Raw genomic sequence first — 25289 nt, forward strand, 5'->3', positions numbered from 1 at the left:
CAACAACAACATTTCTAAAATTCGAAAATGTTTGAAGATCAGTGGTGGTTCAACAAATTGACCTTGAAAATTCCTCACATTTTTTTCTTTAATTACAAAAGTACTTAAGTTCTGTAAACAAAAGTAGTCCTAACAAAAGAAAAAAAAAAACAAGTCCACCCACTTGTGAAAGAATCAAATACTTTTGTTTTGTTCCTCGGAGTAAGTAAATAAAATATACATATTTGCAAAAACAGATCCCTGTACTTTAATATACTCTCACTTTATAACCGAAGGAAACGAAGAAAACACAACACTAATGAGAGACACGAGATTATAATGCACTGGGTTCCGTGGGTCCCAATGCTTCGTCTTTTTGTCGGCTTGTGTTTTGTGGGTGGAGAATATATGTCATGAGAAACGTATCATCTAACCGTTAGATCAGCTGCGTCCACATATCTTCCTGTACACCGCGAAACACAGAATTACAACCGCTTCTTTCCACTTTCTTCTTCTTCTCTCTCTCTCTATTTTTTTTTCTTTCTTCAATAGTCATTTCTAAGTCCAACCATCTGTTTTTTTTTTTGACATGACCTTTTGTTCTTCTCTTTTCTCTCTGTAACCCAATTTGAGTTTGTTCGATTCGATCTACGGGTTTCTTGATCTTTTATTACAAGAACTTTGAGAAGCTTCAGTTTTTTCTTGGGATCCTCGTCTTTTTTTGGGTGTTTTGGTCGGATGGTGATCTTCTCGATGTCTGTGCTAGGTAAATTTTTTGGTATATTTATTTAAGCTGTTTAAAAAAAAAACAAATTTAGGGTAGTATTAAATGTTTAATTTTTATGCGAATCTTGATACTGGGTCGTCTCCTGACTCCGTAGTAAATGGAACTAATTTGCCGGTTTTTTTTTTTTTTTTTTTTTTTTTTTTTTAAATTATTTGGTTACAAGATTTTTAGCAAATGCTTTACTTTTGGGAGTTTTTAAGTGAGAGATTGAGTTCTTGTTTGTTTATCATGTCTATTGGGGATATAAAACGAGTAATTTCTTGTTTGGTTTGTGGACACATTTTGTGAGACTTTATGGTAATACTTGAGTCTATTGACTCGTTGGTCGAGCATAGGACAAATTAAAATTCAAGAAGCCTTTGATAAAATTGTAACTGTCACATTGAAAATCTCAAAAGTGAAGACTTTGTTATTCTATATGGCTTCACACTACTCTGTCATGCTCTTGAGAGATCCTTTGTGTTCTGTAAAAGTTTATTCCTATTGTTGTTTCTATGGAGTTTAGTTTAGTATTATAAATTCAGTAAAATAATTTTTGTTTTTGTTTTGATTGCTTCTCCAGGCTTTGGAAACTAAATGGATTTGGCGTTTAAGCTTGATTCTATCCGGCTTTGAACTCGTTTGAATTTCTTTTGGTGTTGGTTAGAAAATTTTGTTGGTGTTTTAATTATGGCTGAGGTTGGTAAAGTTCCGGTTAGTGATATGGAACTAGACGATTCAAGCGAGACTAAAGTAGCTGATGATGTTGTTGCCACTGATGAAATGGAGGCTAAACCAGTGACTGTAACTAGAGCTGAAACTGTTGTTGAAGGCTGTCAAACTGAAAGTTCGAAATCTGCAGAGTGCAAGGAGCTACTACAACCTGTTCCTCATACCACAGCTTCACAGTCGGAAGTAGATGTCGCTTCCCCGACATCCGAGAAACCACCAAAGATTTCTGAAAGTAGCACTGCCTTGTCTTTGCAGTCTGGTTCGGAAGGGAATAGCCCTTTTATTCGCGAGAAGGTTATGGAAGACGGGTACAACTGGCGGAAATACGGACAGAAGCTTGTTAAGGGGAATGAGTTTGTCAGGAGCTATTACAGGTGCACGCACCCAAACTGCAAAGCCAAAAAGCAATTGGAACGGTCGCCTGGTGGACAAGTCGTGGACACTGTTTACTTTGGTGAACATGATCATCCAAAGCCTCTTACTGGTCCTGTACCTATCAATCAGGATAAACGAAGTGATGTCTTTACATCTGTGAGTAAAGGTGAATAAAGAACATATATAATTTTCTATTTATAAAAATGTTTCCGTTAGCGCTTATGATGTGGTAACATATTAAATGTAACATTCATTCTTATGGTATTATGTTTGTAGAGAAATCATCTGGATCCATTGTTCAGACACCACGCCAAACCGAACCACCAAAGATCCACAGAGGATTACATGTTTCAGTTGTTCCACCAGCCGATGATGTGAAAACTGATAGTTCACAATCAAGTAGGATAAAGGGAGACAACAGTCACAAGGATTATAATAGTCCTTCCTCAAAGCGAAGGTAGTGATGATCAATATTTCAGTTTTTTTTTTCCATTCTTCTGAAGGAAGGCTTCACCATTGGTGATCTTTGTTTTTCTTGTTATGTCGATGTCACTATATTAGGAAGAAAGGAGGAAACATTGAGCCAAGTCCTGTGGAGAGGTCAACCAATGATTCACGCATTGTGGTTCACACTCAGACTCTGTTTGATATTGTGAATGATGGGTACCGATGGCGTAAATATGGTCAGAAATCAGTAAAAGGCAGCCCATATCCGAGGTAATGACTGATTACATATTAAAGCATGATGTCAAACTTTTTGGTTTCATTCTTTTCTGCTTACTTCCTTTCTCTGTTCGATGTTTTATATATTTAGGAGCTACTACAGATGTTCAAGCTCTGGATGCCCTGTCAAGAAACACGTAGAGAGGTCATCTCATGACACTAAATTGCTTATAACGACTTACGAGGGAAAACACGATCACGATATGCCTCCAGGAAGGGTTGTTACTCATAATAACGTGCTGGACTCGGAAGTTGATGATAAAGAACTGAATGTTAAAGAAGGAGATGCCAACAAGACTCCACAAAGCTCAGGTCTTCAATCCATTATAAAAGACCAGCATGACGAAGATCACCCAATAAAGAAAACTAAGACTAATGGCTTTGAGAAAAGTCTTGATCAAGGTCCTGTCTTGGATGAGAAACTGAAGGAAGATATAAAAGACATATCTGATGTAAACAAAGATCATGCAGCCAATCACACGAAGCTAGAAACAAAGTCAGATGATAAAACCACAGCTTGTCATGAGAAGGCAGTGAGAACCTTGGAGACTGAGGAACAGAAACCCAAGACAGAGCCTGCCCAAAGCTAAGCATTCGGTGTTGTTGTACCGAGTGGTAATTTATATGGCTGTTTTAACATAGATTAGTACAGGCGATAATGGTTATAGACTGTACAGTTGTTGTTCAGGCGGGACCAGATTTAGATTAGTGTTTAATGGAATAGTATGCTTACTACCCTTATATAGCCACTTCCATTTGGTTCAAATAAGAGTTACAGGAAGAGATGGTAACACAACATGAGTCTTTCTTTGTCGATGGAGCCTGTGTAATAGTTGTAGTATGGGGATGTATATGATTTGATTCAACCTTATTAATGGTATTGAGACAACCATCTATTACTTCCAATCTGTCTTTTACATTACATTCTCGGATCCATTTATTCTTTCACTTCCAGGCACAAGATGAAACCAAGATTCTGTCCATCCAACCAAGATATAGAGCACCATCTTTTTCTTCAATCCCATACCCGTTGCTGTAATCTCTCAAGAGGGCTCTAATGGTGGCTGAAATTATTGAGCTTAAAGGGTATGGCTCAAAACCTGCCATGGAAAACCTTGACTTCCATTTCCCGAGAAGCTCGTGCCTTTCGATCCTCTCGGCTCCTTCACAAGCTATGATGTTGACTACATCCCTTGCCAAGCAGTGCTGCTCGATACTGATCCTTTCTTTGTGATTTCGCGGAAGCATCACATCAATAGATTCAAACATTGCCGTATAATAACTTAATGTCTCAAAGAACCTAGGAAGGAAAGGGGAAGTGTTCGTGTTGCATTCTTGTTCCACAAGGGTGACCACTTTAGGTGATAGACTCTTCACCATCCTCAGCAACCGGTCCCTATGGTTTTCCATACTTACGCTCTCGTCAGGCAAGTGGTGCAGCATGTAAGCAAAGTTAACTCCAAGGGCTTCGCCTTCCCGGACATCAAGATTTGCCACTTCAACTTCATAACTCGGCCTTGAAATCGCATTGAACTTGAATGAGACATCAAACTTCCTTGCAAGTTTCTCTAGTCTTCTCTTGACTGTAACCAAGACAGATACATCACCAATTCCGGTAATTCGAATATTTGGAGCCCCACCAGGCCTAGCTGCAAAAGCCTGAATCAGTGAAATCCACTGGCTCCCTTGCCCAATTTGGAAGTCAATAATGTGAATTCTCTCCTCATCCTTCATTGCTTCTGCTATCGCCCCATTTGCTGACATGTACCCAAACTTAAAATATGGGCAAACCTCATGCAGAACGTACACATAAGATAAGAACTCGTAACTCTCTGGTTCTCTGGATTGGAGAGATTTGTATATCGAACTACCAGAGGCAGCTAGCCTTGCCACAAGCCCTTCTAACATGTAAGCTCCCAATCTCTGGATTGGCGCACCAGAAATCGAAACCATACCACGCAACTCGCCCATACACCATCGTGCCAGTAGAAGATTATTCTCAGAAACAGCTTTCGCACAAGCAACAAGTACCCATTTCAAGTCTCCCCTTGATATTGCCTCCACTATCAACAACAAGTCATTAGCATCTTCGGGCCACATGGAGAGTTCATGGCAGATAACATCATCGATACTCTCAGCTATCTCTGGCAAAGGCTGCAACATTATTGTTTCCACTTCTCGCACATTGTGTCTCGAACCTCTTACATTGTCCATCACAAACAAGCAGCCTCAGGGAATAGTTCTTGGTATTATTAGGAGAACGCTGTTGATCGAGGGAGATACTATTGGTGGATAGAGTTGTATAACAAAAGTTCATGAAAACCTCAACCAGATAAATCACTTTCTTCTGAAAAAGTCCCCGAGATGCAGCTTCTGCTCCAAATCTCAGCAGTGGATTTCAAGTAAAGTACTCTGATATACTTTTCGCCAGGAAACTTTAAACATCAACCATTATCCTCAGGAGATGACCTTTACATATCTGATCTTCATAACACACAGTATACCGCTACCTAGAAATAGCCATTAATATAAGGCTGCAACACCTGTAGAAGTCATACACAAGTCTTTAATCAGATTGAATTAGATATCCATGGAGATCAATCGAAGCAATCATATCCATGGAGATCAAAACTTTTATTTGGACTCTAGTACTATTATAGAAATCAATTCATGAGTACTCTATGAATCTTCATCAACTATGAACTACTTCATCAATAAACAAAGACATAAAGAGAGTTCCAATCCTAAACTAGCACTTCCCTTATCCAATCATACGATCACAATTTGACAATTTCTCTTTAGAGTTTAAAGTAAACGTCGAGAAAGAGAAAGCATCATATACAACAAACCAACATAAAACTGAACAACTATCTTCGTTTTGAATGCGTCGAATTTGCAAAATTTCAAAGTTTTGTGTCTAAGAAGAAGCAGAACATCAAAATCGGGGAACAAAGTTTAGATTTTTGTGGGGGAAAAAACTAACCTTGTGTAGGTAGATTAAGAAGTAATGTTTTGGTCCAAGAGATTTGGTTTTGCAAGTGAGAGATCCCACCCAAAGCTCGCTGCTGAAGCAAAAGGAAGAATCTTTAGTGGATGTAAAGAAGATACGACACCGTTTCAGCTTAAACCGAATAAGACCCGATCACCCACTTGGTTATACGATATGACCCATCTCTCTCTCTCTTAAAGTCTCTGGTCAAATGGGAAATAGTGTAAGAAGTAACCTAATAAGAGACCTCAGAGGAAGACGATCGATGGATCCTCGGATATGGCACAAAGTAGCTGCAGTTTCCGGTAAGAATTTTTCGATAAAGTAATGATCTTTGAATTGATGCTGTAACCTGTACGTAAGGAAGATACTGATTCGTCTAGTGTTGTAGGTATGGCTGCTCTTGGGTTAGGAACTTACGGTGCTCATTTCTTTAAACCAGAGAACCCTTCTTACAAACAGGTTCAGATTCTGAAATTGTTCGAAAATTTGATTACTTTTTGTGACAATTTAGCTATCTGGGTTTTTGCATTTGTTGTTGGATTTGTCTGATAAAGTTACGGTTTTTATTTATTTCTTTCAGGTGTGGCAAACGGCTTCTCTTTACCATTTGGTTCACACTGCTGCTCTTGTTTCTGCTCCTAGCACCAAATATCCCAACATTGTAAAGCTTTCTTTTGTTTCCTCTGTTTCTCCGGTTTGTGTCCTTATGCTAGTTGATGGAGCTGACATATCCTTTTTCTTGCTCAGTTTGGTGGCTTGTTGACTGCTGGGATTGTAGCCTTTTCCGGGACGTAAGTTGTTGTCTTTTTGTTTCTCAAATTCTTCAATTTAAGCTCTTGAATGAATGTGTATATAGTAGAGCATTTGTGCTTAATGTTTGTTGGATGTCTTGTACTTGAGATTATCATTTGGAGTTTCCAGTATACACTCTTATCTTTTGGCATTGGCAATACTTGGGATTTTATCCATGTTCCATGTTGACATGTTTGGTACTCTTAAATATCTAAAAAGCATTGCGTCACTTGCTAATAGGTCTTCGTATGTATGGCTTGTGAGTAATGACTTAATTTCAGAATGCATTTCATGAAATAATTTGCTCCCGTCCCACATATCATGTGTATCTGAAATTATGGTCTTTGAACTATATTTCAGATGCTTACTAGGTAACTAGAATGTTTTTGGATCAGTAGTCTATTTCCAGGTAATGAGTATGTGAGAAAGTTTTATGTTTGTCAAAATGTTGCAGGTGTTATATGGTAGCGCTGCGTGAGGACAGAAAGTTTTCAACCTTGGCACCATTCGGAGGCTTTGCGTTCATCGCTGCATGGGGAACCCTACTTTTCTAAACAATCTCAAAACCATCTATATTGTCAAGTTGTGGCCAAGCTTATTCGACATATGAACTCACTGTTTAATTTCCCTAAGAGATTGCTTAATACAATTCCGTGTCGTCGGTGTCGACAACCATAAATGGGATTATGTAAATGACCATCTTAATGTAATTTTATTACCATACAATTTATAAAAATTCTACATTAGAAAACAAGTTTATGCTTCATTAGCTCCAGAGGAGTAAAAAAGGTGAAACTTCCAAGCAACAAAGATGGATTTATTTTATATTGTGCAATAGTACTAACAATGAGATAAATCACTCTATTCATCATCTTTCATGTCATCTTGGCCCTTCCCTTTGAATCATTTGATATACTCAAAATGGCACGAATCGTGACCTATCAAAATCATGAGATAATCAGAGACAGATGGTTCAAAATTTTGTTTGATCAAAAGCTTCAATAACTGTTGGGAAAAAGGTCTAGATAAAGTTGCTTACTAGGGTCGCGTTGCGTGAGTATTGCGGCGCTTCTGAAGTAACAATCAGCACCCATGTGCTTATAAAGCTGGTAATAACTATTGAAGACAACAAAGGCATGGTCCTTGAGAGTGTTGGGCAAGAAGCAAGGCTGGTTAGGCTGAATCTTACTGCAATCTGCTCCGCCCTGTTGACAAGCCCAGTCTAAGGCTGCTTGTGTCACATAATCTGGTATCTTTGAATCGGCTACACACCATTGTCCGAACTCCGCTTTTGCTATATATAAAAAAAAGAAGAGACACATGTTATATCTTTGAGATTATGTGTACGCGAGTGGATGTTACAATAATGGTATACCTGAATACGTTACTGTTATGAAAAGTAGAGCACTTGCTATCCTTGACCAGAAACTTTTCATCTTCACAAGAGGCAAGTTGGAAGGTTTGAGAGCTTGAAGATGGTCATAACTCGAGTATTTTATAGTGTTAGTAGATAATCTCTGTTTAGTAAATTTATGTGTAATTCTTATCAACTGCCAAATTCTTTAAGTACAAAATTACTTTTTTGCAAGACTACTAATTACTTCTAATTAGGAATGTAATCCCATGAGTGGGTTCGTATATATATATATTTCATTGGTTATATAATTAAGTTTCTTAGATTTTGAAATTTAAACATTGTGATTTGTTTAATGTGTAAAATCTCATGTTATTCAATCATAGTTTTTTTAAAAAGTCTAATGAAATCCATTGTTATTGAATTAATGATTTAAAAATTTATTTTAAAATCCAGTGTTATTAAATTTGTTTTCAAAATTTGATTTTTAATGATTTTAAAGGATAATAGTATTTGAGAGGAACTCCATAAAAATACATAAATTCAAATATTATGATTTGAGGGTGGGATCTGAAAGATTTTACACTAAATCATACCAACTTCCCTAAATTAATAAAATTAAAATTATCAACATCATATAAAAACTCATTAAAACTCAAATTATATATTCAAGTCATTAAGACGTTTCACCTACATATTTTGTTTCATTAGCTGCAGAAGAGATGAAATATCCAATCTTTATTCTGCACCAGTAACAAACGAGAAAAACAAAATATGTAGGTGAAACGTTGTTGCCCGGTTGCAGTTACGTTATTAGTTCTTTGCATTTTATTCAAGTTTTTAATTAAAAAGACAGCCAGTTCGTTACGTTTATGAACCTCTAAACAAGTACATTGTAACTAATGCACCTTGTTTTATATAGAACATTGTAACGTACGAGAAAAAAGCACATGAAACGTACAGGATCAATTGAAACTTGGACACGTCTACTATATAAAGTATAAAGCATAAGAATTATCTCCCTTCCACTTGTTTTCTATTTGTCTGCGTCTTCTTGCTATTTGGTAGCTAGGGTTTCTTTTGTTTTGGTAAAGAGCGGGAGATTTGATAAATCTCCCTAATGTATTAGTATTCAACTAAAAAATAAAACAATTACACCCTTATTTCTCTTGGCCGAGGGCCGAGGCGGTCCAAAGACATCATCAATGCCATATCCCGCGGAGCAATATTCAAAACATGAAAACCTAAACGTAAGAAAAATGCATAGTAGATAATCATTCAATGTGGTTTCATAACCACCTCGTGGATGAGTGCAGAGGAGGGTGAGGCTCTTTTTTTTGGCTTCTCTATATTGTGATTTTGAACTTCAATATTCATGGTTTATATAGTTCAATGAACTCAATTTATTTTTATTTATGTCAAAATCGAATTGACCAATGACACGTAAACGTTACTGTCTCTACTTTTCTAAACAATCTCAAAACCATATATATTGTCGAGTTGTGGTCAAGCTTATCCGACATGTGAAGTATGAACTCAATGTTTTCCACTAAGGTATTGCTTAATAAAATTCCGTATCCACAACCATAAACTTCCTTTACTTATTCACATTGGTAGAATTTAGTGTAATCTTGTTACCATACAATTTATCAAAATTCTACATTAGAAAACAAGCTGTTGTTAATTAGCTCTAGAGGAGTAAAAAAGTGAAACTGCCAAGTTCCAACAAACATTGGATTTATTTTATATTGTTTACCAGTAGTAGTAACAATGAGAAAAAAATCTCTATATTCATCATCGTTCATGTCTTGGCCCCTTCATTTGAATAATTTCATATACTCAAAGTGGCACCACTACAACAAATATTTACATTGTTAGCGCGAGAAAAATGCTATCATAGATATTACATAGCGTTATTGTAAATGCTGTGACATCGGCAGCCATGGTAGACCCCCAGATACAATAGCGTTTTTGACATGCTATAATAAATATCTACATACGATAGCATTTTCATATTATAGCACTAATTGAATGCTATAATACATTTTATAGTAACACCAAATTAGGGTTATTTTTTTTGCTATATAAATTTTATAATTTGTATATTTGAATCCTATTCTGCAGAATTTATTTAATTGGATATATATATATACATATTTTTTTTTATAAAATCACCAACATACATAAAATTATTATTATGTTAACCAAAAGAAGTCTTACATAACATAAAGTCTTACATAACAATCTTAATTGAAATAAACTAACATGTCTTGTGTTTACAAGAAAAGAGAAGCTTCTCTATCTCCAGAACTTGGTGCACACAAGAAGAAACGAAACAAAGTTCAGCATTTCCAAAGCAGTAACACTAGTGATAGATAAAAATGTTTTAACTTTCACCAGAGCTGTTCGTCTTTTGTTGAGTCCCTCGAGGATAAAAGAGAATGCCCCAAAAGTGAGACAACTCTGTAGAAGAGCTTTTGGAGCACCTGCAACACAGACCATAAAAGTACCGGTTAGCTCTCTTCTATGTCAAGACTAAAAGTACTTATATGATGCTGAAATGCTTGCAGGATCAGTCTATTTAAGAGACCCAATGCTATGTTAGAAAATACGATGAGAATGATGGATTTTGGGTTACCGGGGAAACTAAGAGTAAGACCAGTGCAACATCCATCAACTCCAACATTAATGGCTGCAAAACAAGAACAAAACTATGGACTCCAGATAAAACAGCAAAAGTCTTGAACAAAAAGAAAGCAATCAATGCTCAGTTTCGTGGAAGAGCCATATAAGCAAAAAGCGTAAAGATGAGAGTGAGTGTGTACCTTTGCAGACTGCCCTGCATCTGCAAATGATCCTTTAAAGCCTTTCTTCTTGAACAATCCTGAACCTGAACACCCCAAATCCAACATATCTCTATCTCGTGAGATAATTATTTGTAACAATTCAATCATCATAATACTTCAAAAGCTTACAGAAACCACTCTTATCACATTTGACACTCTTCAACAAAAAGTAAACTAACTTAATTGTAAAAACAAAATCAAACTTGAGGAATATATATAATCCTCTAAGATTGTTACAGTAATTCTAAAACACTTACTGATTGCTCAAAACCTAATCCAGGAATATTGAAATCAAATCACATAAAGAAACTCAATCTTTTTTCCCAATAATTCTGAATTCACTATCATCAGGGAGTAAACGCAAACAGCAGAGTAAATAAAAAAACAGGCATAGAGGAGGAGATGAAAGAAGAAGAGCACCGTATCCAAAAAAGCTGATTCTCTTATATCTCCAAACTAATTAAATCAACCAAAAATCCAAATTTTAGATCTTTATCTCTAAAAAGGCTCTTGGTCTTGTAGTTCTGCCTGCACACAAAGTTTGGCAAGAGAGAGAGACTAAGATATCACAAATCGATTTTATAGTTAGGGTTTATGACAGTAAAGACTCAATTAGCCACCGTCGCTGGAACACCAATACGGTGATAGTGTCAGAATTAGCCAAACACCATTGTTCTCAAAGAGATAGAAACAAAGCTAAAAGCTTTCACCTTTCACACACAATTAAAGCGACCTAGAAGGCAACAATTTAAGACAAAGACTTAACGAGAGAGAAGAACACCAACATGTTAAGAGACCCACAAATCTGAATCCACCAAAAATTAAAAAAAATATTCAACAAAGCTGAAAGATGTGACGCCATATCTGGGACAATTGTAGAGATCTTAGTAATCTCTACCAACTACCTCAAGTGCAGATCTGTGGCTGGTCTCGTCTTGTTGTCGGTGCCTCGAGGGTAACACAAAAGGGCAAAAAGCGACAATATTGTAAATCAAATCTAGGGTTTAGTGTAATCATCGCGAAGATTTTGAAGAGGAAAAAAAAAATCTGAATCTGAAGATAGCGAAGAGGTATTGGAGGAGAGGAGAAAAACTGAAGAACGATAGAAAACAAATGATAGAAATTAGGTTTTAATTGGTAATAACTAATAAGTGATTTTTTTTCTTATAGGTTTTAAGTGTTTTGGCGGTACAAAGTGAATTATTTTGGCTAAGTATTGGCGGATAAAACAATTTTAGATTCCCACCTAGAGATTTTCTATCTTAGCGTTTAGTAAACGCTATAGTATAATAACCAATATTATAAACAATCTTTAATAGCAGTTGAGGAAATCGAACTATTATCATGTGCTATGAATGTGGACTTTTGTTGTAGTGCACGAACCATAACCTACCAAATCATGAGATAATCAAACACAAATGGGTCAAGATCTTCATTCATCAGAGAGCTTAAATAATTGTTGACAAAAGGGTCTAGATAAAGTTGCTTACTAGGGTCGCGTTGCGTGAGTATTGCGGCACTGCTGAAGTAACAATCAGCACCCATGATTAGGGTAGTAACTATTGAAGACAACAGAGGCATGGCCCTTGACAGTGTTGGGCAAGAAGCAAGGCTGGTTAGGCTGAATCTTAAAGCAGTCTGCTTCGTCGTGTTTACAAACCCAGTCTATGGCTGCTTGTGTCACATAATCTGGTATTTGTGAATCGGCTACACACTCTTGTCCGAACTCCGCTTTTGCTATATAAGAAAAAAGAAGAGACACATGTTATATCTTTGAGATTATGTGTATGCGAGTGGATGTTACAATAATGGTGTACCTGAAAACGTTACTGTTATGAAAAGTAGAGCAGTTGCTATCCTTGACCAGAAACTTTTCATCTTCACAAGAGGCAAGTTGGAAGGTTTGAAGCTTAAAGATGGTCACACCTCGAGTATTTTATAGTGTTAGTAGATAATCCCTGTTTAGTAAATTTATGTGTAATTCTTATCAACTTCCAAATTGTTTAGGTAAAAAAAAAACGTTTTGGAAGACTAATTAATTCTTCTTTGACCAAAGGAAATGAAAAAGAAAAACTAATTATTTTTTAGTTCTTACTAAGAAATGTAATTCCATGACTCGATCGGGTTGTATACTTCATGCATTTCTCATATTTGATATACTGGTAATTAGTTATCTAATTAAGTATCGTAGATTTTGAAGTTATATTTGGCTGATAAAAAAACTATGGTAATTGTATAATCGTTTAAAATAGTTATGTTAATTTACAATAAAATTATTATAAGACTGTAACTAAATTATGTACCAAAAATAAAAGTATAGATGATTATGAATTGGATACAAAACATATATGGTCAAAGTATCTAAACATTCGAACTCAATGTTTTTCCAAAGAGATTTGCTTAATCAATACAATAAAACTTCGATGTTTTTCACCAGAACATGACACCTCAGCTTTTGTATTGAAACAGAGTCTGACAGATCAGTTAAAGTGAATACCCAATCAAATTAAAAAAATTAATACAACTAAACACAATATTTGGTGGACCAAGACTAGAATGTGTTTCTGTTCAGGTGATGACACTTCAGCATTTTGAAGAAATGTGGAGCTGACACATCATTTAAAACATGTGACTAATCAAAATATAAGAATTAATACAACTCAACATATTCATCTAATAATAAATTTTCTTTTTTTCCTCTATTCCACGTGTACACATATGAATCATTATATAACTTTAGTCATTTAAAAAGTCTCCAACGCTGAAACAATTTTGTTTTTATATAAAGCTTGAAGAAAATTTTTAATCAAGTTACTTGTCGATTTTATGCGAGAGTTATGTTGGATGGTAGCAATTCAAAATTTTCCCAAAAAGATAGAAAAATAAATCTTTCATTAAATTTCTACTGAATTATCAATTGGATTGTAAATTTGTAATTTTTCTAACTACAAGCCTTACGTATCAGATAAAGAAATAATTTTGTGCAAATAATATAAAGAAAAATAGCTCCACTAGTGTTGCTGCTTTCAAGCAAAACACATATATTCCTTAATTTTTTTTTGGTCCACATATTCCTTAATTCTATTATTTGTTTTTATGTGTAAGAAATTAATTGGCTACAATAAATTTCTAAATTCGTTACGAAATTTTTTATCGTGAATATTATGTATAGAATCGGACAAAAACTCTAATGTTGATTTTGCGAAAAATCTTTGATCTGTTTTGGTTGATTAACTCGAATAATCTGAAAATTTTCTCAAGTATATTCGGCTTAGCAAGTTACGTTTGAGGCTGTCACCTTAGAAATACTATGATCTATGTGATTTTTATTTCCATATTATGTGTATATATACTTATATGGTTTTTTTTGTCAACCACTGGGCCACAACAAACCGGCCCATTAGCCAAATCCCTACATTTGTAGTGAGCGGAACTCGATCTCTGGTGTGATGGTGCCTTGTGTATTAAGTAATTACCATTGACCACTGCAATAAGGTCACTTCACCTTATATGGTTTCTTTTATGTGTCTCTGATTTGATTTGATGGTTTTAGAACTTTTTATGAGTTGAGGGTACTTGATAGGGACACATGGTTCTTTAAACATCTTGGTTACTTATTATTTGTAATCTTACATCATTTTGGCAGTTTATTTTATACTAAATAACAATCCACATTATATGCACAGTAAAATTATTTATTAAATAATTTTACTGTAATTTATATATACAAAATCTATAATATTTATCGGTAAAATTATTATTTGAGATCTAAAATTTATTTGTGTAGTATATATTTTTCAGTTTTATTTGAATATATAAAATTCTTGTATAATAATTAAGATTTAACATATAGAAATTATTATAATATGAGTTTTATATTATCTCACCATATGAATCAAGAGTTCTTAAAATTTTATGAAAATGTAATTAAGTGATACAATTAAGTTATAAAAAAATAAAAGAATTAAATTTTGGGTGTCATTTAAAAAAAATACAATGGTATGGAAATAAAAATACTATTAAAAACTGAGGATATTTTCTCGAGTTTTGTGAGCGCAACACGTCAGTATTTTTTTATTTTTTATTTTTTATTTTTTGTGAGAAAGCTTATACATATAAGCGATATGAACCAAACTAGAGTAATCTCTCAAGCGTGATTGCTGGATAAACTCTCTTTGTGAAGCATACATAAACTATGGTAAATCTGTTACGTATTATCAACAAAAATTCTCATATGTCTTATCTTATTGATTATGCATTTACTATGTGATTCCTTTTCACAATGATGATTGCAATGTTTGAATTTTGGCGTGTGATAACAAAGGTTACTTGTCTCTCAAGATTTACAGAAAAGAACACCAATGAAAAATCAAACAATGTTTAAAATCGAAAACCAAATATTTTAAATTAAAGAAAACTAAGTTATCTATAAATTTTAAAATAACTTTGACAATTAACATAATCTTTATAAACGTTGTATACATTTTAACATAAATATAATATTTAAATAATAACATAACCAAACTAAAATAAAAATATGTCTATTTACTTTGACATACGTGGACTTGTTATAAAAAAGAATAAGTAATTAACAAAAGGAAACAAATAATAACGTAATAACAACACAAACTATATAAACTTAGATGATTAAATTTGTAAAATACAAAAAATTCTCAACAAAATAAAACTACACTAATATATCTTCCATAACAAGTAATAGGAGAAAAAAACATAGCATACAATAGAGTTAAGCAGATTATACGATTAAATAATATAACTAAATTAGAAGAAAATACTATATATACTTATGAGTTTTGAAGAAAAGAAGACACATATCAAGTAGATAGAATGTCACTTGTCAAATTTCTGAAAACAAGAATTTGAAAGAACCTTACTTTATTATATAGGAAAGTAAATGTAAAAGTTACAACTATTTTCTAGTTAATAACAAAATTGGAAATAAGAGATGTGTGAGAGAGATGGTGGAAGAGAGAGATATGTGGTGGGACATAGAGCTGTGATGAAAATTACCGAAAGACCCCGATTGTTTTGTAAAAGAAAGAGGAGAGAGGGAAGGAAGAGGAGAGAAGCAAGAAACGAAGAACTGGGATAGTGGGCCCTGGCGAGATTTTTTTTTCGCCCAGATTTTTTTTTAATTTTGTTTCTTCTTTCTTTGTATTTCCCTTCCATCTAAAAACTAGTGAATGAATTTTTTTAAAACAAAATTCCATATATAAAAAAAAATCTATTTTTCTCTATTATTTGATATGCACATTGTTTGATAAATTTATTTGATAACGCTAATTTTTTTACAAATTTTGTAGCCGTACACCTTATTAAGTGTACAGATGTAATTTGTACACATTATTAAGTGTACAAATGTAGTTAACTGATTGGATAGTGCTGAACACAACTCTTCTATACAATGGTTGTAGTATACACGATTATTATGTACAACAGTTATGGTGTACGGTTTACACCATCTAGCATGTTAGATAGATTCACACCGTCCAACAATATTTGAGTACGGTTTATACCATCCAGCTTAATAAGGTACAAATTTCTATACACATTATTAAGTATACAAATGTATGTATTAAGTGTACAGATGCAACTTATTTAATTCTTAGACTTTCAATATGCTGGATGGTTTAAACCGTACACAAATATTTTTTGACGGTTTGAATCTATCCAATATGCTGGATGGCTTAAACCGTACACAAAATATAGATGGACGGTTTAGATCTATCCAACATGCTGAATGATTTAACCCTTACACAAAAATTGCTGGACGGTTTGAATCTATCCAACATACTGAATGATTTAACAAGTACACAAAATTACTGGACGAAAGATAAAATATAGACCCCAAAATATATATGAAAAATAATTGAAATTATTTAAACAAAATGCATATAAAATTATAAAGAAAAAAACATAGATTTTTTTGTATGTGGAAAAAATTTGGAAACAAAAAATATATTAATAAATATTTGAATAATTAGGTTATAAAATTTTCGGTGTAAATAGGTTATATAGTATTAAAATTGTTAACAATCGTTGAAAGTTATAGTAGCACAGTGGTTAAAGCTGTTCGACTTACTACATTAACGTTCGAACCATAAGCTTAACCAAAATTTATAGATCTATCATTAACTTAGAAATTTAAGACCAAAATTCGATGTTTAACCTGGTTTTTCTTTATGTATTATTCATTTTTAAGGAGGAATGGAAAAAAAGTGATTGAAAGAAAAAAGAATTATTGTAGAAAAAATTAGGAGATGAAGATTAGTTTGTTGGGGAAGGTGATAGACCATGAGATAGAAGAAGTACAAAGTTTGCTAATCATTTGGGATTTAAATGAAGAGTCTTTAATCTTTCTCAATTGAACTTTTGTGATCATGAATAAATCAGAGAAATCATCATCTTTGGCTTGTGTTTGGGAGAAGACGATGGAAACAAAACAAAAAAAAAATGATAAGGGAAAGAAATTTTTTTATTTTATGAAAATTATTTGTAAATCAATAAACATGTCTCAATGACAAGTTATGTAAATATCAAATGTTTTTGAGGGCCAAAGAATCTTGTAAACAGTCATAAAGAGTGGTCAATGTATTACTTTGCCAATTATGAATAGTAGTTTGCGGTCAATGTACTACTTTGCCAATTATGAATAGTAAACGTATTAGTTTTTAAATTAAGTTTAAAAAAAGTATGTAAAATCCTATTATCTCAAAAAAGAAAGAAGAAGAGAAAACAAGAAAGCTAAGAAAAAATAAATTTTGGTGAAAAAACAAACGATATGGACTCTGATGTCGTCAAAGTTATCTCAATCTATGGCGGTGCATTGGTCATCATCATCATGTTGGTGTTGTGTTATGCATGGTTTGTCTGTCGCCGACGAGCAAAGATCGAACCCAATTTGATATGGAGTACTAACTCATGAGCTTAAACCATACTTTTCCTTTTTTTTCAAATATCTCTTAATTTGAAATTTTACATATATACAATATACATGTTAATAGGAGAAAGAGAGCCTTTGAGTTGCAAACAAAGGCACCCATGAAACACTTCATTTCATAGCCGAAGATTCACGAAGAAGCACGGATGGATGATAAGGTTTTTGTTCATTGAGAGTCAATCTCAACGTTGCTGCTCCATCTATATAGAGTGTAAGAGTGCACTTAGCTTAAAGGATTAAGCATCAGTCGATATATACACAGTTTTTCATTGTGACGGTTTGTTGTTATGCACCAACGATGATGCTAGGTTCGTGGTTTGGAGCCCCAGATTTGGGTGACCATCAATGTTGATATTGATAGTAACGTCTTTTCACCGTATTTTTTTTTTTTGATAAATCCTATCGGCTGGTCTATTTAGCCTTTGGTAAAAAGGCACCGTTTAATTGTTAGCTTGTTTCGTTCACTCATCTTTAGCCAATTCAGTGTCTCGTACTAGATTTATTTGATGTTTGCTGAAGAGGAGACTGTTAATTAATCAACTCCGAAATTCTCCATAGGACCCAAAAGGTAATATTTATTTGATGTGCTTTAAGTTTGCTTCTACATCATCTAAGATCATTCGACCTTGAATGAAAGCTGCCTGATAATTTCAGACTGTCGTGTTTGAGTAGGATTTCAAACGTGCGACAAGAAACTTGGATCTGGTTTTGTCATGAACATTGCCCAGACCAATATATATGTTTATAGTCTGACAACGTAGAACTTGCTTCTTAATCTTACGATTCATACGTATAACCAGTATGATTAACACATACTATATCCCATCAATTTTGGTAGACACGTACGTGCCGTGAGAATGTCGGATCCTGGTGCTTTCTTGGATCCCATGTTGCCCACAACTTAACTTTTTATTGGTCAAGCTTATCCTACATATAAACTCAAGTTTCTTGGGAGTCTAACCAAAGCGAGAACTGTAGTCTGTAGTCAATCTCAAAAATTATGCTTCACACAGGTTCACAATAAAGATTTACCAAAAAGATTATGGAAGTAACATACTGACATGTACATAAATGTGAAATTCATTGTGAAAGTTAATTAAAACTATCACCAAAGCTTAGTAATATTTGACTCAACAACAAGTGAAAACTAACGAAATTTTACTCCTGGAGCAAAGCTAGGACCACGAGAGTCAAAACCATTATCTCTAATTTGTTCTATAAATATATTTTGCAAAAAAAAAAAAAAAATTATCGAAACTTAGCAAAAAGAAAACTCTAGTTGCAACAAAGAAGATGGTTTGTGAATGAAAAAAAAAACACCAAAATCGAAATCAAACTTAGTATCCTGATCAGTAACATAACAAGAAGCCAAGAATGAAAGAAAACTAAACTAGTAATTCTGCTAGTTCTTCTCATTGACCTTGACCGGAACAGATACCAAACTGGGAATAAATGTACAGTGCGAAGGCCAGTGATCAACAACATAATCTATATGAGTTTTACTGATCAAACTATTTTCCCCGAAAACATAGATCCAAGCCCGACCAGCTTCATCGCAAGAGCATACGAGGAGTCTTTTATCTTCGATGAAGTAGCTTGGCTGAGTGTAGTTAATGTCTACTAAATCGGGCAAGTTAGGACTTGACACTTTCATAAACATTATCCATTCCACACCTTCACTATTCAAACTATTATTAATCTTGTACTTACTCACCCATACCTCAATCTTTTTTGTTGCATGGCATTGCTTTAACAATGAAAAACGATCTCCCTCAAAAGCTCCAAGGACAAGAGCATCCATAAAATGGTCCGTCGTTCCGCATGGTAGATAACAGAATCTGAAGAAATGTTCTTTCGAGTAATCGAATTTATATACGCTGTACACGTGATCGGCCTCGCTAACAAAAACAACCCAATACAAATTTCCATTCAACGATACACAACTTGTGTTGTGTAGTATAGGCCTTTTTTCTAAGTTACCACCAGATTCTAACTCGCCGTCTTCCCACGTATTGGAGGCAAGGTCATGGATTTTCCACTAGTACTTGCTGTAATTTCCTTCCTTCCGACGACAACCAGCAACTATCTTGTAACTCCCACTACTGTTGTATCCTACGCCAAGGGACTCAAGTTGAGTTTGGTTCGAGCCTTGCTCGATCCATCTACTCTGTCTCAAGCATGGGTTCCAAACCACAGCTCCTCTCTCCATGCCGCAAACCAATAACTTATCGCAATCAACCAAGATTTTAGGTATGTTGGATATTTCTAAACCGGGGATATCTAAGGTTAACTCACACACCTCTATCTTTGGATCGATGCTTACCAAATAAATCTTGGATTTGGTTGTTAAGATGAATCGAAACGTGATCTTGTGGTTCTTGATGAACGTCTTGTCGTGGAAGAGAGCGTTCCATTGTTTCGATACGGTTGTGAAACGAACAAGAGATGTTGGTGGCACACGAGAAAGTATCTCTTCGGTCAACTCCAATGGAAGCTTCTCTTCATGCGCCATTAAAGTTATCCCAATTAGGGTTTCCAGCCGATTTTTCATTATGTTTGTTTATAAATAAAAACTAAAAATCTCCAAATATCTAAATTTTTACACTTATTTTGTTACCTTTGAATACTCAGATTGAGAATCTTAACTTACGAGCAATTGGGTTTTGTTCACCCCTTGTTGTTTTAACCAATAAAAGGGCACCATATCATTTTACATATAAAAAAAAGTCTTCAGTTCACCTCTAATGTTTATTTATATTTTAATAATATTTAGTATAACTGAATCTAAATTACTTTATTCCCTATAGGTTATACATTAAATATAGTTTGATTTAAAAAAACGTTATAAATTAATTGGTCAATCCATCCATGAACTATATGAATACACTTAAGAATATCCCAAAAAATCTTTTAGAAGAAAATATTCCAATGATTTATACAATTTACTAAATAAAATTTTTAGTATTCCATGCATTGTTACAAAATATATACTGTTAAGAATAAATATATATTCTTAGGTGTAAAAAAAAAAATCTTAGCAATTTATCACACTTAATCGTAATTTTCGAGATCTGATTGTGCAACTGAAAATAAAATCTTCCATAAGCAAGAGTCATATTAAAAAACTTTCACCAAACATGTTCAAAAATTAAAATAAAAACAAACAACAAACAGAACTATTTCTCATGCATAAAATTACAAAATTAACAATATAAAACTTACAAAATAGAAATTTTATTCTAAAAATATAATATATCAAAAAAACCTTTTAAAAATAATCATATAAATTATATTTTATTAAAATTATAATATAAATAAAAAGAATTTCAACCCGTGCTAATCTAGTTAATGAATGTAATTAACAAGTCATATATCAATTTTATTATATATAAAGTTTGATTTTCAAAAATAATAACACGCATGATTGCGAAGCGTTTAATCTTATACATCATTATGTTTATAACTTTCAATTTTAATTTAATTGATGTAGTCTTAGTTTATTTATTTTAAATCTTATTTTATTTTTGAATTATATAAGATTTATCACATATAAATGCTCTTCTTTTATCTTAGTTATGACTTATGAGGTTCTCATATATAAAAAAATCTTTAAGCTTTGACTTAATTACGTTGCCATGCCATTAACATTATATATATCTTATTATATAAACTTTGATGAAAAAATTACTCATTAACAAGATTGTGCACGTGTCAATTATATCATTCAGATGTTGACAAATGTCAATTCATTATTAAAATTTTAAAAACTAAAAATGTAAAAATTCAAAACCTAACCTAAAAATGTTTTATATAAAAGTAAATAGATAAAATAAAATCTAAACACATGTCTATTCATTATTAAAATTAAAAAAAATAAAAATGCAAAAATTCAAAACCTAACCTAAAAAGGTTTTATATAAAAGTAAATAGATAAAATAAAATCTAATTTTATTTAAAATCTAATTATAAGATAAATTATATATATATATAATTATAAAATCTAATACAAAAGTATAATATTGTTTAATATTTTAACTTTTAGTTGCTATATTACAAGAAAATATTACTTTTTATATAAGAGAAAAAATAATTGTGAAATTTATACAATTAGTTACTGTTTCTACAAAAATATAAATACTTACCTTTACATAAAGAAAAAGATTGTTGAAGTAAAAAAAAATAGATCGTCTCATATTTTTTTCACCAATCAAATAATTTATTCAAAAGACTGCTATTGTAATATATATGATAGGTTATTTAATGTGTTCCTAAAGAAAACTTGTTGGTAGTAGTTATGACTAAAGAGTATATTTTAACAGTAAAATATATTTGTGTGTACAAATAAACTTTTAGTGGTAATGTAGACAGTAGATTTGTATATGGATATACATTAGTGTATTATAGCAAAAAAAAAAAACAACTATTTTCTATAACTAAAAGTTTATCTTTTTACTTTTATAAATTGTTTTTACTTACAAAAAGAATTAAATGTATATTGTGTTTTAAATTTAATTTTATTTAAATACTTTTGAACTCATCTACAACTATTTTCTTTAACTAAAATTGTATCTATTTTTATTTTCAACCAAACAATAAAGGAATTTCCTCGGTTAGTTGCCCAAGCCAGAGGGAAAGAGTTTACAAAAGAAACTTTAGAGATAATAGTATGCGAAGCACGGGCAAGACAATCCGCCTTCGAATTTGTCACATGCGGGATCCAAGAGATGGAGAGTAGTGGAAAAAACTCCAGCGAATTAAACTTATCGAGCAAGTTGAAGAAGGATGACCAATATTCAGGGGAATGCACCACAGTGAGTAACTCAACACGTATCCTCTCTATGGCCCACAACAATGCTTCTAACTCTTAATGCAGGGGGGAGAGGCTCTGTCTTAGTCACTTGGCCCCCAACAACAAGGTTTGCTCCTCACCAACACAACACCACCAGCCCAATAATAAATGCTCATTTCTTGCTTTCCAAGAATCATCAATTTGACAACAAGGTGAAGAAACCTGGACATTCGAGGACGGAGATGGAGCCAGCATGACCGCCGTAAAAGACAGCGCCTCTTCCCAGGCTAACTTATTGCCCAAAGCTTGAACAATTATATCATTCGTCTCGATCTCTAAACCTTAAAAAAAAAATTATTTATGGCCTTCCATATTACCCATAAAAATCATAGTAATTGAAGAAGTTGATCAGGATCACCCTGTTGAGAGACATCCCTCAAGAAAACAAAATCCAAATGTGAGTACACCGACTCATAAGGAAAACCCATGATGAGACCGGAGTTAGAGATAATTCTTAAATTTCCCACGAGTGAGGGCATTCAAAAAAATGTGATTAATAGTCTCAACCGCAGAGTCTCACCTTTTACACTAGATATTTACATTGGACACCTCGATGTATCTATTTACTTTTATAGATAGTTTTTACTTACTAAAAATACTTATTTTATATTCTTTGTTAAATTTTATTTTATTTTAAAAACTTTAAACCCGCACATCGGGCGGATCCTAATCTAGTATATATATACATATTATATATGTTGCAGATACTTCAAAATGATAAGTTGTTTCAGGATCTTCCAACGAGAAGCTCATATCTAAGATAAAAGAAGAACATTCATATGTGATAAATCCTAAATACAGAGCCTTAAATCTTTAAGCCAATTCACGTTAAATATAGATATGCTCTAAAAGTAGTTTTTAATTGGGTTAAAACGTTTTAGGGTTTTAGTTAAGGGATTTAATGCATTGATGTTTTAATTGTTAATTGGAGTTCTTAATCACTACGTTGTTTGATTTATATGCTTTTAATGCTAGAATTTGATTCATCACTATGTTATAGATTCTAGGTTTTTTATGTATCAAAAGTGTTCGATAGAATGTCTGAACTAATATAAATTCAGCAATATATTTTTAGCATGCGACAATTGATTTTATGACGTATTGTGGACTTAATGAACTTGATTGTAATACGAATTTGGTTAGGAGTTTGCAAATGAAAGTTCAGCAAACTAATATTCAAATTTAGTTTCTAATATCTTGAAAGAGGGTTAGTCTATCATTGTGTTCATGTTCTAGAACAGTTCTTAATTATTGAATGAAAAATACTTAGGTTCACCCCTGTCCTCTCAACCAATCAGAATGTTTTATCTAATATTTTATTTAAAAAATAAATCAAAATAAATTAAAATGCAAAACAAAATAAGGAAACAAATTATGTATATTTTTATTTAAAGAAATTTAAATATTGGCTTGGTTAAGATTTTACAATTAAACGAGGTTATATATCGGTTTGGGTTTATAAATGAGAATTAGGGTTTAGATTTTATAATTAAAACAAAAGTATATGTCGGTTTGAATTTACAAATGAGGTGGTTAGGGTTTAGATTTTATAATTAGAACAAAATTATATGTCGGTTTGGGTTTATAAACGAGATTGTTAGGATTTAGATTTTACAATTAGAACGAAATTATATGTCGGTTTGGGTTTACAAATGAGATGGTTAGGGGTATGTCGGTTTGGGTTTACAAATGAGATGGTTAGGGTTTAGATTTTACAATAAAACACAATTATATATCGGTTTGGGTTTACAAATAAGATGGTTAGGGTTTAGATTTTACAATTAAAACGAAATTATATATCGGTTTGAGTGTATAAAAAGAGCGGTTTAAGTTTCTAATTTTATAATAATGTATACAAATTTTATTTCCTTATTTCATGAGAGGGTGAAAGGAGAGTTTCACCCCTAGGGGTGAACCCAAATATTGCTCGTCATAGAATATTTTAGAGATCAATTACTAATGAAAAAATGAAATATGAAATTCAATAAAAACAATACTTGGGTTCACCCCTATGGATGAACCTCTTCATTCACCCCCTTCTAAAATAAGGAAATAAAATCTGTATATATTATTATAAAATTAAAACTTAAACCGTTCTTTATAAACCCAAACCGATATATAATTTCATTTTAATTATAAAATTTAAACTCTAACCATCTTATTTATAAACTTAAATCGACATATAATTTCATTCTAATTATAAAATCTAAATCCTAAACATCTCATTTGTAAATCAAAACCGACATATTATTTCGTTTTAGTTGTAAAATCTAAACTCTAACCATCTCATTTGTAAACCTAAACCGACATATAATTTCATTCTAATTGTAAAATCTAAACACGAACCACCTCATTTGTAAATTCAAACCGACATATAATTTTGTTTTAATTGTAAAATCTAAACCCAAACCACCTCATTTGTAAGTTTAAACCGACATATAGTTTTGTTTTAATTGTAAAATCTAAACCCTAATTCTTATTTATAAACCCAAACCGATATACAATTTTGTTTAACTGTAAAAGTTAAACCAAACCAATATTTAATTTTCCTTAAATAAAAGTATACAGAATATGTTTCCTTATTTTGTTTTACTTTTTAAATTAATTTTGATTTATTTTTTTAGTTAAATATTAGATAGAACATTTTGATTGTTTGTATTAAACTTTATATATATATAGTAAACTTTAAAATATTAATAATATATGTATACGTATCCGACCAAGCAAATAAACTAACGCAAACTTATCACTCTGAGCACTTTCGTAGGAACGAATAAAAATCCTTTATCATATAAAGCACAAGTCACCTGTCTAACCAAATTAAGCCACATCAGATTTGTTTTTTATTTTTTTTTTAAAATCAAATAAAAAGAATTACAAGAGATCGTGTGAAAAAAAAATCCAAAAGAAAAAAAGAAAC

The 25289-nt window shown here is 32.6% G+C and overlaps 4 protein-coding genes, 1 long non-coding RNA gene and 2 pseudogenes across 6 annotated transcripts; 2 read left to right on the forward strand and 5 right to left on the reverse strand.

Moving 5' to 3' along the window:
- Positions 1–414: 414 nt before the first annotated feature.
- LOC104766526 (WRKY transcription factor 1) lies at positions 415–3481 on the forward strand. The gene is made up of 5 exons (XM_010490433.3): positions 415–745; positions 1329–2018; positions 2129–2309; positions 2414–2569; positions 2667–3481. Exons 2-5 carry the CDS (start codon positions 1436–1438, stop codon positions 3163–3165), a joined length of 1419 nt encoding a protein of 472 aa, XP_010488735.1. The 5' UTR covers positions 415–745; positions 1329–1435; the 3' UTR covers positions 3166–3481.
- LOC104766525 (scarecrow-like protein 21) lies at positions 3281–5696 on the reverse strand. Its single transcript, XM_010490432.3, has 2 exons — positions 5559–5696; positions 3281–5118 (listed from the first exon to the last, which is right to left on the reverse strand). The coding sequence occupies exon 2, from the start codon at positions 4787–4789 to the stop codon at positions 3521–3523; it is 1269 nt and encodes a 422-aa protein (XP_010488734.1). The 5' UTR covers positions 4790–5118; positions 5559–5696; the 3' UTR covers positions 3281–3520.
- On the forward strand, positions 5690–7113 carry LOC104766529 (uncharacterized). The gene is made up of 5 exons (XM_010490436.2): positions 5690–5869; positions 5956–6026; positions 6148–6228; positions 6315–6358; positions 6814–7113. Exons 1-5 carry the CDS (start codon positions 5776–5778, stop codon positions 6911–6913), a joined length of 390 nt encoding a protein of 129 aa, XP_010488738.1. The 5' UTR covers positions 5690–5775; the 3' UTR covers positions 6914–7113.
- Positions 7053–8014, reverse strand: LOC104766527 (glucan endo-1,3-beta-glucosidase 13-like). The gene is made up of 3 exons (XM_087502896.1): positions 7735–8014; positions 7399–7653; positions 7053–7297 (listed from the first exon to the last, which is right to left on the reverse strand). Exons 1-3 carry the CDS (start codon positions 7793–7795, stop codon positions 7263–7265), a joined length of 351 nt encoding a protein of 116 aa, XP_087359022.1. The 5' UTR covers positions 7796–8014; the 3' UTR covers positions 7053–7262.
- Positions 8015–9911: 1897 nt separating this feature from the next.
- Positions 9912–11703, reverse strand: LOC147920614 (uncharacterized). Its single transcript, XR_015591527.1, has 4 exons — positions 10980–11703; positions 10539–10603; positions 10352–10453; positions 9912–10199 (listed from the first exon to the last, which is right to left on the reverse strand). It is a non-coding gene; the product is annotated as an uncharacterized LOC147920614 (long non-coding RNA).
- A 245-nt stretch (positions 11704–11948) lies between these two features.
- Positions 11949–12472, reverse strand: LOC147920615 (major pollen allergen Ole e 10-like; annotated as a pseudogene). The gene is made up of 2 exons (XR_015590810.1): positions 12377–12472; positions 11949–12296 (listed from the first exon to the last, which is right to left on the reverse strand). The product of XR_015590810.1 is annotated as a major pollen allergen Ole e 10-like (transcript).
- Positions 12473–18905: 6433 nt separating this feature from the next.
- Positions 18906–20032, reverse strand: LOC104767891 (F-box/kelch-repeat protein At3g16580 pseudogene; annotated as a pseudogene).
- Positions 20033–25289: the final 5257 nt, after the last annotated feature.

This window comes from Camelina sativa, chromosome 19 (genome assembly GCF_030686135.1).
Source record: "Camelina sativa cultivar CO46 ecotype springtype chromosome 19, ASM3068613v1".
NCBI lineage: Eukaryota > Viridiplantae > Streptophyta > Magnoliopsida > Brassicales > Brassicaceae > Camelina > Camelina sativa.

Bases quoted from the DNA above. Each gene is read 5' to 3' on its own strand.
- LOC104766526 (XM_010490433.3), top strand. From the start codon at position 1,436: ATGGCTGAGGTTGGTAAAGTTCCGGTTAGTGATATGGAACTAGACGAT. The intron at 2,019-2,128 runs GTGAATAAAGAA...TTATGTTTGTAG, and splicing joins CTTTACATCTGTGAGTAAAG to AGAAATCATCTGGATCCATT. The intron at 2,570-2,666 runs GTAATGACTGAT...TTATATATTTAG, and splicing joins AAAGGCAGCCCATATCCGAG to GAGCTACTACAGATGTTCAA.
- LOC104766525 (XM_010490432.3), bottom strand. From the start codon at position 4,789: ATGGACAATGTAAGAGGTTCGAGACACAATGTGCGAGAAGTGGAAACA.
- LOC104766529 (XM_010490436.2), top strand. From the start codon at position 5,776: ATGGGAAATAGTGTAAGAAGTAACCTAATAAGAGACCTCAGAGGAAGA. The intron at 6,027-6,147 runs GTTCAGATTCTG...TATTTCTTTCAG, and splicing joins AGAACCCTTCTTACAAACAG to GTGTGGCAAACGGCTTCTCT. The intron at 6,359-6,813 runs GTAAGTTGTTGT...AAAATGTTGCAG, and splicing joins ATTGTAGCCTTTTCCGGGAC to GTGTTATATGGTAGCGCTGC.
- LOC104766527 (XM_087502896.1), bottom strand. From the start codon at position 7,795: ATGAAAAGTTTCTGGTCAAGGATAGCAAGTGCTCTACTTTTCATAACA. The intron at 7,654-7,734 runs GTATACCATTAT...TTTTATATATAG, and splicing joins CATAACAGTAACGTATTCAG to CAAAAGCGGAGTTCGGACAA. The intron at 7,298-7,398 runs GTAAGCAACTTT...TGATTTTGATAG, and splicing joins ACTCACGCAACGCGACCCTA to GTCACGATTCGTGCCATTTT.